This window comes from Lutra lutra, chromosome 12, assembly GCF_902655055.1.
Source record: "Lutra lutra chromosome 12, mLutLut1.2, whole genome shotgun sequence".
Lineage (NCBI taxonomy): Eukaryota > Metazoa > Chordata > Mammalia > Carnivora > Mustelidae > Lutra > Lutra lutra.
Genome location: NC_062289.1, coordinates 4,642,975 through 4,658,081, shown reverse-complemented (window position 1 = coordinate 4,658,081; position 15,107 = coordinate 4,642,975). Strand labels below are relative to the sequence as shown.

Sequence of the window (15,107 nt, the reverse complement as noted above, 5' to 3'; positions counted from 1 at the left end):
AATGAACCATTACCCTTGGAGTAAAGCTGAACATCCTTACGGAGCGCACCTGCAGCTCCTGCTGCCCGCCCCTCCGCATCTCCTCAACGTGACCTTCTCTCCCTGAAGAAGAGGACCCCCTCAGAACCAGGGTGCCCGAGAGAAAGGTAGGAGACGGGCTCTAGACGTCGGGACAAGAACACCAGCCCAGCGCTTGGTCCCAAAGACGGGCAGAAGGGGGCAGGGGACTGAACACCAGCGAGGGGCTGTCGGCAGGCCTCCCTGCGGGGTTTGCCGACTCGGTTTCAGCCTGGGCCACGCTCTCGGGCGGCGAGCTTGAGCTCCGTGGTGGGACTCTGCCCTGCGCGGGCGGAGCCTGCTGAAGACTCTCTCCCTCTCCCACCTCTCCCTCTGCCCTCCCCAACTCTCTCCAAAGAGGAGGGAAGGAAGGAAAGCGCCGAGCAGACCTCCTGGAGGGTGGAAGCGCAGGGGCTGCCCCGGGAACGCGCGCTCGCCGACGCCCCCCCCCACCACCACCATCTTCCCTGCTGCGGGGTGTGGCCTCCATCCGGCAGTCACGGGCGGGAGCGAGACGCGGAACTTCTCCTGAGGAGAGTCCGCTTCCCTAACTTACAAACTCATGAGGAGGAGAAAAGTGATTTCCGGCCCCAGAAGGAGCAAGCGGCTTGGAGGACGCGCTCTGCCCGGGCGCCCTCCCCGCCCCTCCGGGGACCGCACCGGCCCACAGGTGCAGCGCATCCGCGCGGCGGGGCGCGAGGCGCTGCGCCGAGGCTCCCAGGTCCCCACAGGGCCGAGAACTGAACGCAGGGGAGGAGGGAGACTCTTCCGGGGCCGTAGTCTGCTAGGACCAGGACTGGCGGAAACCGCACGTCTCCAGGCTGAGGAAATTTCCGCCCGCGGCTTCAGACCTCTCCGGCACCACCAAGAGCCGCGAGCAACACGCCGCGCGGGGCCCACGGAGGAAATTAGGGGGAAAGGGTGGGGGGGTAGTGACCCGACCCGCGGCCTCAGGACAGTCACCTGAACCCGGCGGGCCCGGCAGCCTCCCCGTCGGGCCCCGGGGCCATCCCGACGCCGCCAGGCGGCAAACGCGGCGCCTGGAGGCCGCGCCAGTACAGCTGCAGGAGCCGGCCGCGTCCCGTCGCCATGGAGACCCAGCGGCGCGCCCGAGGCGGAGCGGCGGTCGGAGGAAGGAGCGCGCCGCCCGGCGCCACGCCCACTCGACGCCGGCGCGCGTACGTAGGGGCGGGGCGGAGGGGAACACCACCTCTCCTTCAGCCACAGGAGCTGTTCTAGAAACTTCGGGAGCCGTGCTTCTTCGCACGTCCCACGGCCTGATGCTGAGGACGCCCCGCGGCAAGCGGGCCTCTGAGTTTTGGCCACTGGCGTTGGGCACTGCGACGGCCTCGCCCCTCCCCACGTGCTGGCTCTGGGGAAGTTTGTGTTCCTTCCTGACCAGTTTCCTGGGGGCGAAACTGAAACGCAAAGGCTACATCATTTGCCCATGAGGAACAGCAAAGCCGCAATCAGAGCGAGGATTTCCCAGTTTAAAGCCGTCTCAGAGGGACACAAGAACACCCAGCTTGTAATCGCTAATTCGATTTTCGTCAGTTGCTTAATCACGCCCCCCCCCGGGGGGGGCCAAATACGTGCGGCGCAAGCGTAGGGGACCTGGAAGGTGGTGGAGGGGGCAAGCGCGTTCTGGCCGCCTTGCACTGTGGGAGTTGTAGTCCTGATGCCTTTCCCCCCCGCGGTAGTTCTGTGAAGAGTGAAGGCCTGAAACTACTATTCCCAGGACTCCTCGCGGCTTCCCAGGTTACTTTGCAGAGGCATGGCGGGTAGTGTGTGAATGTCAGTACGGAAGGTAATTAAAGCACTTTAATTCGAGTAAAAAGAGCTCGGAAGGGAAGAGGAGGTGGACGAGCCTCTTTCGTGAGCTAACGTTTTTGCCGAACACGCCGTGCAGAATCGCCGGTGTGAATGTGTGGCTCTGAGTACACCCCGGCTGCGGGTGTATTGGGAAGTGAAGCTTTGCTGGACGTAGTTGGCACCTTCCCAAAGCGGAGCACTTTCCTGTAATCATGATTTGTACTTTCTTACGAGCTGCACAGTGTGCGGAGAGGATGCGCAGGTCGTCGGGGAAGCGGCTGTTCCCGCCACACTTAGTGCTTAACAAAGCTTGCTTGAAGACTGCGCCTAGCTTGAGCTGGGGTCTGCAAGAGCGAAAGAGAACGGGGCTACAGAAGTGTCTCCTTGGAGTCGCCCAGAAGACCCTCTGGACGCAGGGGCAGAGTGCCCAGAGGGTAGGGGACGACGGCAGCAAACAGGTGTCTGTGCACAGTCAGAGAGGGGAAACCGTCGTCTCCACGTCACAGAAAGGTAACGGGAGTGATCAGTCTTTCGGCCAGCGTGGCGGGAGCTGCCAGTGTCTTTTGACACAGGTTCGGTGCTAAAAATAGAAAAACAAGTCACACAAATTGGAAGGTAGGACCGTGCAACACGGTCCAGAATTTGAGAATATAGACCTGCAGTTTTCTTCACAGACTTAGATTTCAAAGTTGGTTTTTACATAACTTTGTCGAATTATGTCTAGAAACATTTTCTCAACTTCGGTTAGTTTTAGTGTGGAGCTGTGTAAAACTTAGCCATTATTTAGAAGTTTATAACAAGTTAGTAGATTTCACAGATGCCATCTCATCTCCGTTGAGTTTCCTATTCACTCCATCGAGGGACATTAAAACTCTATATATGAGGCACACTTTCCCAGTTTCATACAAATGAAAGTTAAAACCACATTTTCCTAATCTTAATTTTCTAATAGCCATGTCAGTACTCTTTAGAACAACCAACCACTCACGAGTATTTCTTGAGTTTCCATTTTCTCTATGCTTGACACTTGAAAGGATGCTAATGGGTGTGCCAGGGAATTCCTGTACACAAATGGATGAGCACTTTATGAAGGAAAAAGTAGATACAGAGTGTGAAACAGTGATAACACAGTAATTGTGCTACAAAGAGAGTACCAGGGAGCGTACGATAGATACGGAGTAATTGGGTGGAATGAATATGGATTATGAGGCATAATCCATAGGGATCAGCTCAGGCAGGTCAACTCAGCACTGCCCTTGAATGACTTCTTTTTTTTTTTTTTAAGATTTTATTTATTCATTTGACAGACAGAGATCACAAGTAGGCAGAGAGGCAGGCAGAGAGAGAGGAGGAAGCAGGCTCCCCGCTGAGCAGAGAGCCCGATGTGGGGCTCGATCCCAGGACCCTGGGATCATGACCCGAGCCGAAGGCAGAGGCTTTAACCCACTGAGCCACCCAGGCACCCCCCTTGAATGACTTCTGAGCCCAGATGTTGAGATAGACTTGTCATGCTACAGAATTAAAGATGTTCAAAACAACATTTACCCTGGGTGATGTGGGCAGCAATAGAAAGAACACAGATAATAGGAAAGACAAAATGTAATTCTGTCAGGAAAAGTCAGAGTTTTCACAGATGAGCTAATGAATTTAATGTTTATTATTTTATTTCACAAATAATCTGTAAAAAAAAAAAAAGTAAAAAGGAAGCAAACGGTTGAGACATCTGTGATTATACCGTGCAAAGATGACTATTGCAAATATTTTGCTCTATGTCATTTCGATACATATAGTTTTTAACAACATTAACTAAAACAAAACAAAACTGTATCCTATCAATGGTTTGTAATCTGCTGAACATGAGAACATGTACATAATCATTCAACCACGATAGCCTGAACAGGGTTGGGGGGGATGATTGGAAGTGCAGCACGAATGGACAGCCTATATGCAGAGGGCAAAGGCACAAACTGTCCAACAGCAGGTGTCAAGTCATCTGGCTCCAGCAGCACTACTGCTTCCACTGCACATGGGTCCTGCTGCAGAGTCCTGTCCTCATCTGTACCCCCATTCAAAGGCGACAGCCTTCCTGATGACTCAGTGACCGAGGGGGAGCAGTGTTTCCAAATGGGGGATATGTTGCCCACAGAGTCCAGAGGGACCTACCACACATCGTGGTATGGGATGCAGTAGTTTCTTTCATTTGGGGTGGGGTGTCTTAACATGCCCCATGCAGTGTACCCCTAAGAGTTGTATTTATGTGGTCAGTGAGCCCTGGATCTGTGTTCTGGGCTCATCTCCCCCACACACATACACTTAGAGTGCATGTGTCTATCAAGTTTCCTGACACATGCTCCTTGTTACTCTGGGCTCTGACTAATGTGGCTTGAATAGAAAGGACAGATGTGCTGTTTTGCAGAATGTCCACAGCAGCATTGTCCAAATAAAACTTAGCACGGGGATGGAAATGTTCTACCTGTATGTGGTCTCTGTATGGTAGCCACTAGCCACATGCGGCTGTTCGGCACTTGAAGTGTTGCTGGTGTGATTGAGGGCTGAGTGTTTATTTAATTTTAATTTTACAATTAAGTTAATTGTAAAATTAAACTCAAATAGCCATGCATGGTGTATGGTTACTGTATGGGACAGCCCAAATCCAGAAGGTCCGGGTCCCTTAAAACAAGGTGATAATAAGTAGGAGGGCTCACGAACCCTAAGCGAGACCGTACACATACACTGTTGTCTGTGCCCCGTTCCTACACACCATTGCTGCTGCTCCTTCTCAGTAGAGACGCCGTGTCTACAGGCTCCTCGTGTTCTGAGTTCGTTCATTCCCAGCGCTCTTTGTTCTGTTAGTGCTGTGTGTGCAGCCAGTGGGGGCGCGCTGGCGTGGGAAGTGACTGTCAGAGTCGAGGCCTGTTTCCAGCCCTTGGGCCGCAGCTGACAAAGCAAACACTCGATCTGGGAGCAGCAGAACGTGTCCAGTGCTGCCCAGTCTGTAGCATGTTTTCCCCCCGGGGGCCTGGATCCTTGTTCAGGTGTTTCTTCATCTTAGAAAGTGAAGAGTATTAAAATGATAATACCAAATAAAGTACGATTCCGTGGCCCAGAACTCTGCTAGGTTCTTTTGAAAACTTTCTTCAGGTGGTTCTGATTCACAGGGAGGCTTGGGAGCAGCCGCTCTAGAGCACATGCAGACCCGCCATGGGTCCCGGATCCACATGCCCCGATTCATGCTAGGAACGCTGAAGCCGCGTGCGCTGCCCCTGTCGGGCCCACGTCTGACTCTGCCGTGTTCTCTCTCCACAGTGAAAGAAGCCGGAAGAGACTTCACCTACTTGATGGTGGTGCTCTTTGGGATCAGTATCACAGGTTGATCACAGCAAGTACAATAATGACCCCTAAACCCTTTGTGACTTCACATTTGTCTCGTTCTTGCTTTGCTTGATCTTCTTTTTCTGTGATTTGCAGGTGGCTTGTTTTACGCAGTTTTCAAAGAACTTTTTTCTCCATGGAGTCCTAATAAGGTCTACGGGAAAGCCTTAGAAAAGTGCAGATCACACCCTGAGGTTAGTTTTCCAGGTGGAGTCCCGCACACACTGAAGATCAGGAAAAATCCCGGGGCCGGGGACGGGGCGGGGAGCAGAACACACATACTGGTTCTGAGACTAGTGGTGTTTGTATTGTAATAAAGTCATACGAGTCACACAGTTGGATTGTGATTATGGTATCAGCTCTCTGTTCTGTACTGGAAATGCTTTAGGACCACCCAGAAGTCTGTGTAGCAGTGTTCATCCTGATATAACAGACGGTCAGAGATATTAAACCCTTAGACCTTGCCAGAGTATTAAACTCCTGTGGTAAGTTCCTAGGCCTGTAAAAAACCTGATTCATGACCCTGTGATCATAGCAGTAATTATTGACACTCACTGAAGGCACCAGGCACCACACTCAGTGCCTCGTCGTTCTTGGCTCTCACGGAAGCCGTTGGTGTTAAATACTACGACTGTCCCATTGGCAGAAGGGGAGGCTGACGCTCCAGAGATGAGCTAACTCGACCGAGATGGCCGCGCTGTAAGTGGGACAGCCAGGACCCAAGCGCACGTCTGTGTGACTCCAAAGCTTATGCTCCTCAGCGCAGCAGGCCCAGAGCACTACCTGGGGGCAGGCTGGCGTCCGGAAAAGTCGCCCACATGCTCTTAGGGGTTCTTCCAGAAGGAGGACTTTCCGTGCTGCTTTCGCTCACAGACAGAAAGCCAGCACAGCCATCGTATGCCAGAGTTCCTGCTCTCTGGCTGGAAAGCTTCAGCAGGGACAAATGTGACTCATTGAAATCTTAGTCTGTATACCTCAGAGGAAAACCGCAGATAGCACCAAAAACTGTCGGCACCTTCTCACAGACCGAGGTGTGTGAGAGACAACTCGCATCACCCTGGGATGGGAGACGAATGAAGCCGCAAGTGCCTGGCTGGTCGGGGCCCTGCCCCCACTCGCTCCACCCGTTTTCTAGTCCTGTCTGGGAGGAGACCCCAGGCTGTCGGGCTCTGGCCTCTCGCTCTCTCAGTCTGTTGATTCTTATCATCAGACTCTGGGCCGTCCGGGAACCATGGAGGAGGAGGCAGGGAGACACACCTCTGAGAAAGGGGGAACTGCGCAGGGACTAAGGAAGGCTCCAGTTACGTTTTTGGAAAGACTCCAAAGTATTTGCCCTTTAAATTCAGGAAGAGCTACATTTCCACGTCATTGTCGATTTTCCCATTAGGAATCATGGTTTCATGCTTCTAGATCTGGCTTGTTGTCTGGTCATTGGAGGCTCCCCGGCATCTGAGGGTGGTGCGCTCCAGTGGAAGCGCTCCTGAGTGGGGGGCGTGAAGTGAGGCCCAGCCACCAGTTCCGGAAAGCGAGAAGCCTTTGGGTTTTGTTCAGTTAGCAAAACATGTACTCGCGTAGGTTCTTCTTTGAAGAGAAGCAGTAAAGCAACTTTTGGAGAGCTGGGGAAGCCTGCACTCGTTTTCTTTGACTGTCTTTAGTGACTCAGAGAGTTGTCTTGTTCTTATAGCTTTGAGCATTAGAGCCCATGAGAATCATTTCACGAAAAATGTTCCGATGTGTGTTTAAACCCTTGCCCAGCTCGTTGTGCCTGGTCTGTGGGAAATAGGAACACCTGCCGCGAAGCCGTGGGTCACACCACAGTGTCACTGACTTCAGTGTCTATGGGAAAGACATACTTGTTGGGGCGGTTTCTCCATCGTTGGACTTGTCGTCTTGAGAGGGTCCCAGGCTTAATGATTTGTTTCCTTAAAAAAATCACTTGGTTTCTCAGAAAATATTTCCCAGGGAAGCCTGAAAGGTGGAGGCCTTACCGCGTCCCGTGCTGCGTCTGTCCCACAGGTCATCACCGTCTTGGGCGAGCCGGTGAAGGGCTACGGGGAGGTGACGCGCCGTGGGCGGAGGCAGCACGTCAGGTACTGCGCTTCGCAGGCGTCGGGAAAGCTGGGGGTCGTTTCTGAAAGACGGGAATTGCAGCTGTGCTCTTTGGTTCCCCACAGTTTCATCGAATATGTGAAGGACGGGCTGAAACACATGCGGGTGAAGTTCTACATCCAGGGCTCTGAGCCTGGGAAGCAAGGAACCGTGCATCTGGAAGTGAAGGAGGTGTGCGGCCGAGGGCTCGGGGGGCGGGGCCTAAGCCCTGGCGACAAAAGTCACACCTGGAAATGTGTTTGTTTTTCAGAACCCAGAAAGTGGCGAGTATGAATTCCGGTACATATTTGTCGAACTCGAGCCCTTCCCCAGAACGATCATCATCGAAGATAATCGATCCTGAGGCGGTTGCAGGACCCCGGCAAGCACGGCTTCCGGGCGGAGGGGGCCGGGGGCGGACCCCCAGCTCTGCCCTCCCCCACTGCCCCCGCGTCTGCGGGATAAGACACGACAGAGTGTGTAGCACAGGGAAGCGCACGGAAGTGGGTCGTCGTCGCATTTAGACACGCTGCCTGGGGGTTCTCCTAGAGGGCAAAATCCCGAAATAGAACATAGTCTGTGCTGTCTCTGACTCAATCATGGACAGTATTTCTGCTCTAGTTAATATCCTCTTTCAAGATATGAAAACTTTGTTATTAAAAACTTTACACCCTGTAAATAAGAGTTGAGAGTACTCTGTGCTTTTATGTGGTATAACTATATAAAATCTGTGAAATAGAGTCAAAACTAACAAAAAGATGTCAGAAGCAGCTTGCTTCCATAGACTTCAGAATCCGACTTGAACACGTGAGAACATTGGAGGACTGCAGGAAGTTCACGGGCAAGGGCATATCAGCAAACTCCACAACGCCTGTGGCAAGGCTGTGGTAACGATGGGTATCCCGTCCTTCCTCCTCAGTGAGTGGGGACTTTGTGTGCAGTGGGAGGAGCCCACACCTGCTGGTCGGGGTGGAGGGGGTCAGGGTCTGGGCCCTCAGGTGTGCATAAGACCTTGCTGTCCCCGCTAGTTAGGACGACAGGGAGAGGACAGATGCAAGCATCCGACCACAGGTGGCATCATGGAGTGTCCCCACGCCCTTTAGAATGGGCACCAGAGGGGCGTGGAGACCACTGAGCCTGGTGTGAGTGATGTTAGAATGCCTTTCTGGGAGATGGCAGCTCTGCTTTGCCACAAGCATTTACGGGCGAGCTGGAGAAAAGTGACCCTCACAAGAGTGTAGTCACATGACTGGAAAGCGTCCGTGCACCAGGAGAGATCTAGAAATGCCCTTATCCGTGGGGCACGGGGTGCAGGGGGCTGGCACGTCACGTGGCAGGGTTGAGGCTTTTCTCCAGTAGCGATGGAGAACATCAGAAACGAGCAGGAGTGGAAGCCCCCGGGTCTCTAGAAAGAACTGGTAGCTGCGTGAAGAACGAGAGCCGGGGACGAGGCCAGCAGAGAGGGTATTAGGACAGTTCGACAATGAAGCTGGAGAAGGTGCTACCGTGGAGACATGGTTGGGGGCTAGGAGGACAGGATTCTGCAGCCAAGTGGGTGTAGAATAGCTCTCAGGTCCGCCTGGAGTGACCACAGTGAGAATTCGGGAAGAGAGCAAAAATGGTAAGTTGTATGTCTGCATAAGGAGCAGCTGAGTCAGCCAGGCAGCTGGTCTAGAAGCAACCGGAGGGTCGGGTCTGGAGCTCTGAACACTATCTGGCCTAGAGAAGGAGCTCAGAGAGCTGCAGGGAGGAAGCGGCTGAAGCTGACGGGTGAGTGCAGAGGCAGGGGGGGAGGGCACACCACCTTGCAATCCCCCCCCCCCCGCCCCGTCCTCTCTCATGGTTAGCAGAAACGGAGGAAAGGATTCATGTGTTTCCACTTTGAATTTTGAACTTTTTTCTTTTTCTTGGGTAAAGATGAAAGAAATTTGGGGACGTGCTCAAAAATAGGGGGCAAAGGACGAGACACTGAAATGCAGGAAGAAAGGGGACAAGGCTAGAGCAGAGTCTCAGGGGACTGGATTCAGCCAACTGGAGGGGAGCAGGGGTCTGTGCAGGTGATGAGTTTGGAGGCCTCCCCGGCTGTTAGCCTGAGAATGTCATTGGCTGAGAAAAGCTGAGGGGGCTTGGGACTTGGAGAGGGGGATGAGGTTTGGGATAGCCTCCGAAGGACAAGAGAGGAGATTGAACAGGGAGTAGTGGCCAGGGTGAGACCATCCCCAGAACATGTGTCAAATGGCATGCGACCCGCAGTCACAGGGACGGAGGGATGGAGGGGATGAGTCAGTCGCTCCGGATGGTGTGAGGCTGCGGGGGAGCAGGCTTGTTTCTCCTGCAGATTTCGGGGGAGGGGGGCTTGCTGGCCCACAGGACAGCTCCTAGAGAAAGGGCAGTGAGCAGGGCATTGAGGCCTTCGTGCAGCCACAGCCCTGGACACCGACACCATGTGGAAGCCGGTGACATGCCAGAAAGGATGGGCTTCTGCGGGGACATCCAGTACCCGGGTGGGAAGCCAGGGAGTGGGATGCCTGCCACATCACAAGCCTCCCTTCCACGCAGATTCACACCCTACAATTTACATTATCTGTGACATTCGTTGGAAGGACTTTGTAAGACGAGATTAGAAACCGTGAATGAAAAGATTGATCTGGAGATTCAGAACTTAACCAGAGGAGCACCGGGTGACTCAGTCGGTTGAGCATCCGACTCCTGATTTTGGCTCAAGTCATGATCTTGTGGTCCCCAGATCAAGCCCTACGTCAGGTTCTGCACTTAGCAGAGTCTGCCTGTCCCTCTCCCTCTGTACCTCCCCCAACTCGCACTGTACCTCTAAAATAAATAAACAAATAAAATCTTTAAAAAAAAAAAGAGCCTAATCAGAAAAAAAAAAGTAAGCCACTAATGAGAACACTCAACAGCGCATAAAGCGAAGAAAGTATTGCTTACAAAGAACCCCCAGACGACCGGTGAGCAAGCAGCAGCAACCCCGGTGCAGAGTGGGCGCCGCCCCAGGATGGTTAGCAGTGCAGAGGGGACACAGGAAGCTGATGAACTTCGAGGAGTACCTTCAGCCTCCTTCAAATCAAGAACATCCCATGAGAGTCATCGGTTTCCAGCTACCAGATCAGTAAACATTTGGAAATCAGTGAAGAAGTGGAGGGAGTGGAGCCGGCCGTGCCTCTTGAGCACGGGTCAGGACACCGTGCAAGGCGGGGACCCCCCCTGTATTCAGACAGTGAGGAGGAAAAGGAGCCAATGCAGCTGCATACACCAGCATGCAGGACTCTCACGTTTTGAGCAAAACAAGGCAAGTTGCAAAATGATAATGTGCATGTTGACATCATTTATATCAAGTCCAGAAACACTCAAAAGTCAATAGACTTGGGGCGCCTGGGTGGCTCAGTGGGTTAAACCGCTGCCTTCGGCTCAGGTCATGATCCCAGGTCCTGGGATCGAGCCCCGCATCGGGCTTTCTGCTCAGCAGGGAGCCTGCTTCCTCCTCTCTCTCTGCCTGCCTCTCTGCCTACTTGTGATTTCTCTCTGTCAAATAAATAAATAAAATCTTTAAAAAAAAAAAAAAAGTCAATAGACTACTGCTTGGAGACGCATCTCTGTGTGGAGGACCCCAGAAAGACATGCAAGGGAAGATCAGCCTGCATCTGGCGGACGGTGCCTCAGGCCAGGAGAGCCTGGCAGGGTTGCTTATGGACAGGAGCTCAAGCTGGGCACTGGGGGACGGGCTGTTCATGCTTCTGTTGTGGGTAGTTCACCTGCCATCCCACACGGGCAAATTCACGCTGATGGCAACGAAGCTTAATTAAGTGCAGGGTCCCACACTGCCACAGACCCCAGAGCCCAGCACTATACTGGGTATTCCCTTTCTTATAGAAGACTCTGGAAACTGCCTAAGATATAGGGTCCTCAAAGCTTGGGCCCATCCCTGCGTACAGGTGATGACTTTGATACATGCCAGTCAAACATTTCAGACTGGAAACATGAGCCCCCTTCCCCTACCAGGCTTGGGTTCCAGGCCTGAGTAGTTCCTTCAGCCTTGTCGTAGCCTTCAATTCGACTTACCAGGATGCATTACTCTGCATCCTGGAGTCTCCCCAAACTCCGGGCACTAGCAGATACACGGAAGCCCACTTTTCTGTTCTTCCCCGCTATGATACTCCTATAGTTGTTTCTTTCACTGTTGTCCTCTCTGGATCCTTAATTGTATCTGATGTTACAAGTTTGGCTACATATCTGTTCTTCCTCCTTATTTTTATTTATTTGAGAGAGAGAGGGAGAGAGAGAGAGCACGTGTGTGAGCACAGGGAAGGACAGAGGAAAAGGGAGAATCTCAAGCAGGTTCCACAGTGAGCAAGGAGCCTGAAACGGGGCTCAGTCCCAGGACCCAGACATCACGACCTGAGCCGAAATCAAGATTCACATACTCAACTGGGTGAGCTGCCCAGGCACCCCTTCCTCCTTAGTTTCTAATCCATTTCCTACCCCCATCCCCATGGTCCCCTTGCCATGGTAGGGGCTCCTAGCTGCTGTCAGCTGGGATGTCAGATCACCTCCTAAATCAGGGCCCATGCCCCTCATTCCTGCCCTCCTCTAAACCCAGCTCTGCCAGAGTCCCCCCAACTCCCCACATGGCTCCTTGCCCTGGTGGCTGTGATCTCTGTGCTCCATCTGTTGGAACCGTCCTATGCCAGCACCCCCTCCACAGCCTCCTTTCTTCACGCCCTGGCCTTCAAGCTGCACTGAACAGTGGTTTTAAGATGTGTGTTTACTAGTAAATACTCTCCGCGACCCACAATCTTAACAGTGGGTCATGAGCACATTCTTTTCTTACCAAAGCAGTCACGGAAGCTATGCCTTTACGGGGTGAGCTGTCTCCTTCCCTCAGGGGCACTTTGAGAGGCCATCTACAGAGTTCCATACAATTCCACACAAAAACTGGGGCCACAAGGCATATTTTACGGCAATGCCTTTACAGAGCAGAAAAGGCTCTCCCACTCCCACAGCCTCAGGCCATAAGCTTGTTGAGGGGAAAGTACCTCCTGCCCCGGTCCTTCATGCGGGCCTCACAGCCACAGGGGCTGACCGGGGCTCCCCAGTCCCAGAGCCGGAGCCAGGACCCCTCGCGCAAGCACTCACTCTTCCCACACCGCGTGTGTGGGGCAAGGCGGAGAGGCTGCTACCCTGTGGGGTTGGGAACCAACCTCCAGGAATTCCCATCGTGGCTCACCTCCCAGCCCTCCCCCCAGAAGACACGCGACAGAGAGACAATACTCCCAAAAACGGAACTGGTGACAGGTTGAGGGAGAACTGCTTAAGGAAATAAGCTTCCCTTCTTGCTCCATGTGTGCTGGACATCACGACGAAACCTCCAGAGCAGACGCATGAGGCCTGGGGCTGGCGGTGCTCCCTCCCGGGGACCCAGCATGGGAGAGTCCTCAGTGCCGCCTGTTCAAGGCTGAACTGAATAACCCACTGCCTCAAGACCCCTAACTTAATCATGACTTTATCTAATAGGACACTCCCAGGTTCTGGGGATTAGAACATGGACGTATCTTTGGGACCCGCCATTCTGGAGGCAAACGAAAACGTCTGCCAGAGCCATCTGCTTGGGTGACCTTGACACCGGGGATTCGCACCCCGGATGTTCAAGCATGACTCGTGCTGCCTTACCGCTGCCGTTCAGCTTCCTCATCTCTCCGACGCAGACAGCAGTACGACTGCTGGCGGTTTCCGTACAGGCTCTTTTTTTTTTTTTTTTTTTAGCATCTTAATTTTATTTTATTTTTTCAGTGTTCCAAGATTCATTGTTTAGGCACCATGCCCAGTGCTCCATGCAACCCATGCCCTCCCTGGAAGGTGTTTCAACCATTTTGCAGCTACCAACGTGTCGCTCGTCTTCCCTTTCGACTGCAGTCAGAGAAGGCATCGCTGCCATTTTTGGGCCTCCAGTTCTTGGGCTATTTGGAAATAGGAGGTTCTCAAAAACTGTTAAATCCCAGCTGTGGAAATATCCATATTTCAGGGGCACTGGGGTGGCTCAGTGGGTTAAGCATCAGCTTTCAGCTCAGGTTATGATCTGGGAGTCCCAGGATCAAGGCCTGGATCAAGCCCTGCTCAGTGGGGAGCCTGCTTCTCCCTCTGCCCCACCCCTGCTCATGCACACAGTCTCTTTCTCTCTCTCTGATAAAAGTCTCAGAAGGAAGGAACGAAGGAACGAACAAACGAATGAAGGAAGGAACTTGTTCTAAAGCAACACGTTATTTAGAAGGCGACTGAAAGGTTGCAGAATTCCTGGTAAGCCAATTCTAAGCAAGAGAAAACCAAAAAGTCTGTGGATGCAGCCCCCCAACACCCCTGCATCAATAAAACACAGTAACAACCACAATAACATCAACCTGATGCCTCTCGAAGGTCGATATGCCTCCAGGAGCAGGGCTGGCAGAAGGAAAACACATTGCTCTTCAGGGTGTGTATCTACGTAGGGCAGCAAAAATGGTTATGGAACAACCAGCTTGCAAAGACATCTTCCTTCACAACACGACAGAACAAAAATGCAGGGAAAAAAAAGAAAGTAATTAAGTAATTTTCTGATCATATAGTTACTAGAATCACAGCAAGTGGCTGCATTCATATCTACTGATTTGACCCGAGAGAGTTGCATTCTTTTAGGAAAGACTATTTTCATGGTAAAACATTTCTTGGTCTACAGTGCAAATGCTGTGACCCTTTACTTGAAAACTCCTGCAGAAGCAGCTCAGAAAACCCATTTGTATTTGTCACATGTGGTGAATACTCTGCAAGTATCCATCAACTGTCCAGAGCAGCATCCTGACCCCACCTGCGGACCCCACCTGGGGACCCCACTTTTCACTGTGTGGCACTGATACTATGAGCCGTCATTTATGTGTAGCTTGTAGGGAAGGTTCTCCCCAAATTTCCCGGACACCCCAATGCCTTTCTGAAGCACTGTGTCTCCTTTTCCACCAACATCTCATTTCCAGATCCCCCACCCAACCTAGAAAAATATTAGTCAGCGCTTCTCTGGCTTATAATCATATATAAATTGATATATATTAATTTGATAAATTATCTAATAAATTATAAAATGCCTCCCCTTCTCCTCCTTTACCTGTCCTCTTCCTTTATTCCCAGAATCTGTGAAGAGCTTTTATCAAAAACAGTTAACAGAAATGAAAATAAATGAAACAATGTTTAACATGTATCAATTCCATTGATTACTTTGAGATCTGAGGGATTAAAAAGTAAAAAAAGTTGGGGCACCGGGTGGTGCAGTTGGTCAGCATCCAACTCTTGGTTTCGGCTCAGGTCATCGTCTCAGGGAGGTGGGATTGAGCCCCTGTCGGGCTCCATGCTCAGCTGGGAGTCTGCTTGAGAGTCTCTCCCTCTACCTTCCCTCCCACTTACGCACTCTCTCACGCTCGAATAAATAAATAAAATCCTTTAAAAAAAAAAAGTAAAAAAAAAAGTAAATCTGAAAAGGTCAGATTCATCAAATAGAGAACCCGGACTTCATTCCTTGCCCTGGATATCTAGCCTGTGCTGGCTGCACATGGACGGTGACTTGGCAGGAGCCGGGGCATCGAGTTGTGGTAGGGGTGGCAGCATGAGGGAAGAGAAGGATCATAATGAGTTTTGTCAATAATGACGCTCTAGTCCCAAGAGGGGTCTCATTTATGAGAACTCATTGTTCCTGTTCACTTACTGTTCCTGCCACACAAGAAGGCAGCAGTGGGAATGTTCAT

The 15,107-nt window shown here is 52.0% G+C and overlaps 2 protein-coding genes across 11 annotated transcripts in view; one reads left to right on the top strand and one right to left on the bottom strand.

Annotated features, from left to right (window-relative positions):
• The window catches only part of FBXO15 (F-box protein 15), an 83,726-nt gene extending 82,428 nt beyond the window's left edge, over nucleotides 1–1,298 (bottom strand). For 5 of the 10 annotated variants that reach the window (XM_047697126.1, XM_047697124.1, XM_047697128.1 and 2 more), the window contains exon 1: nucleotides 1,021–1,298. In XM_047697126.1, the coding sequence (XP_047553082.1) occupies nucleotides 1,021–1,148 (128 nt within the window). In that variant the 5' untranslated portion in view covers nucleotides 1,149–1,298. Of the gene's footprint in view, nucleotides 1–13; nucleotides 103–579; nucleotides 977–1,020 lie in introns of those variants that run through there. The other 5 variants (XM_047697130.1, XM_047697132.1, XM_047697129.1 and 2 more) reach the window with 4 other exon arrangements.
• A 140-nt stretch (nucleotides 1,299–1,438) lies between these two features.
• On the top strand, nucleotides 1,439–8,023 carry TIMM21 (translocase of inner mitochondrial membrane 21). The gene is made up of 6 exons (XM_047697134.1): nucleotides 1,439–2,379; nucleotides 5,176–5,238; nucleotides 5,338–5,435; nucleotides 7,258–7,331; nucleotides 7,416–7,521; nucleotides 7,601–8,023. The coding sequence occupies exons 1-6, from the start codon at nucleotides 2,082–2,084 to the stop codon at nucleotides 7,691–7,693; spliced, it is 732 nt and encodes a 243-aa protein (XP_047553090.1). The 5' UTR covers nucleotides 1,439–2,081; the 3' UTR covers nucleotides 7,694–8,023.
• Nucleotides 8,024–15,107: the final 7,084 nt, after the last annotated feature.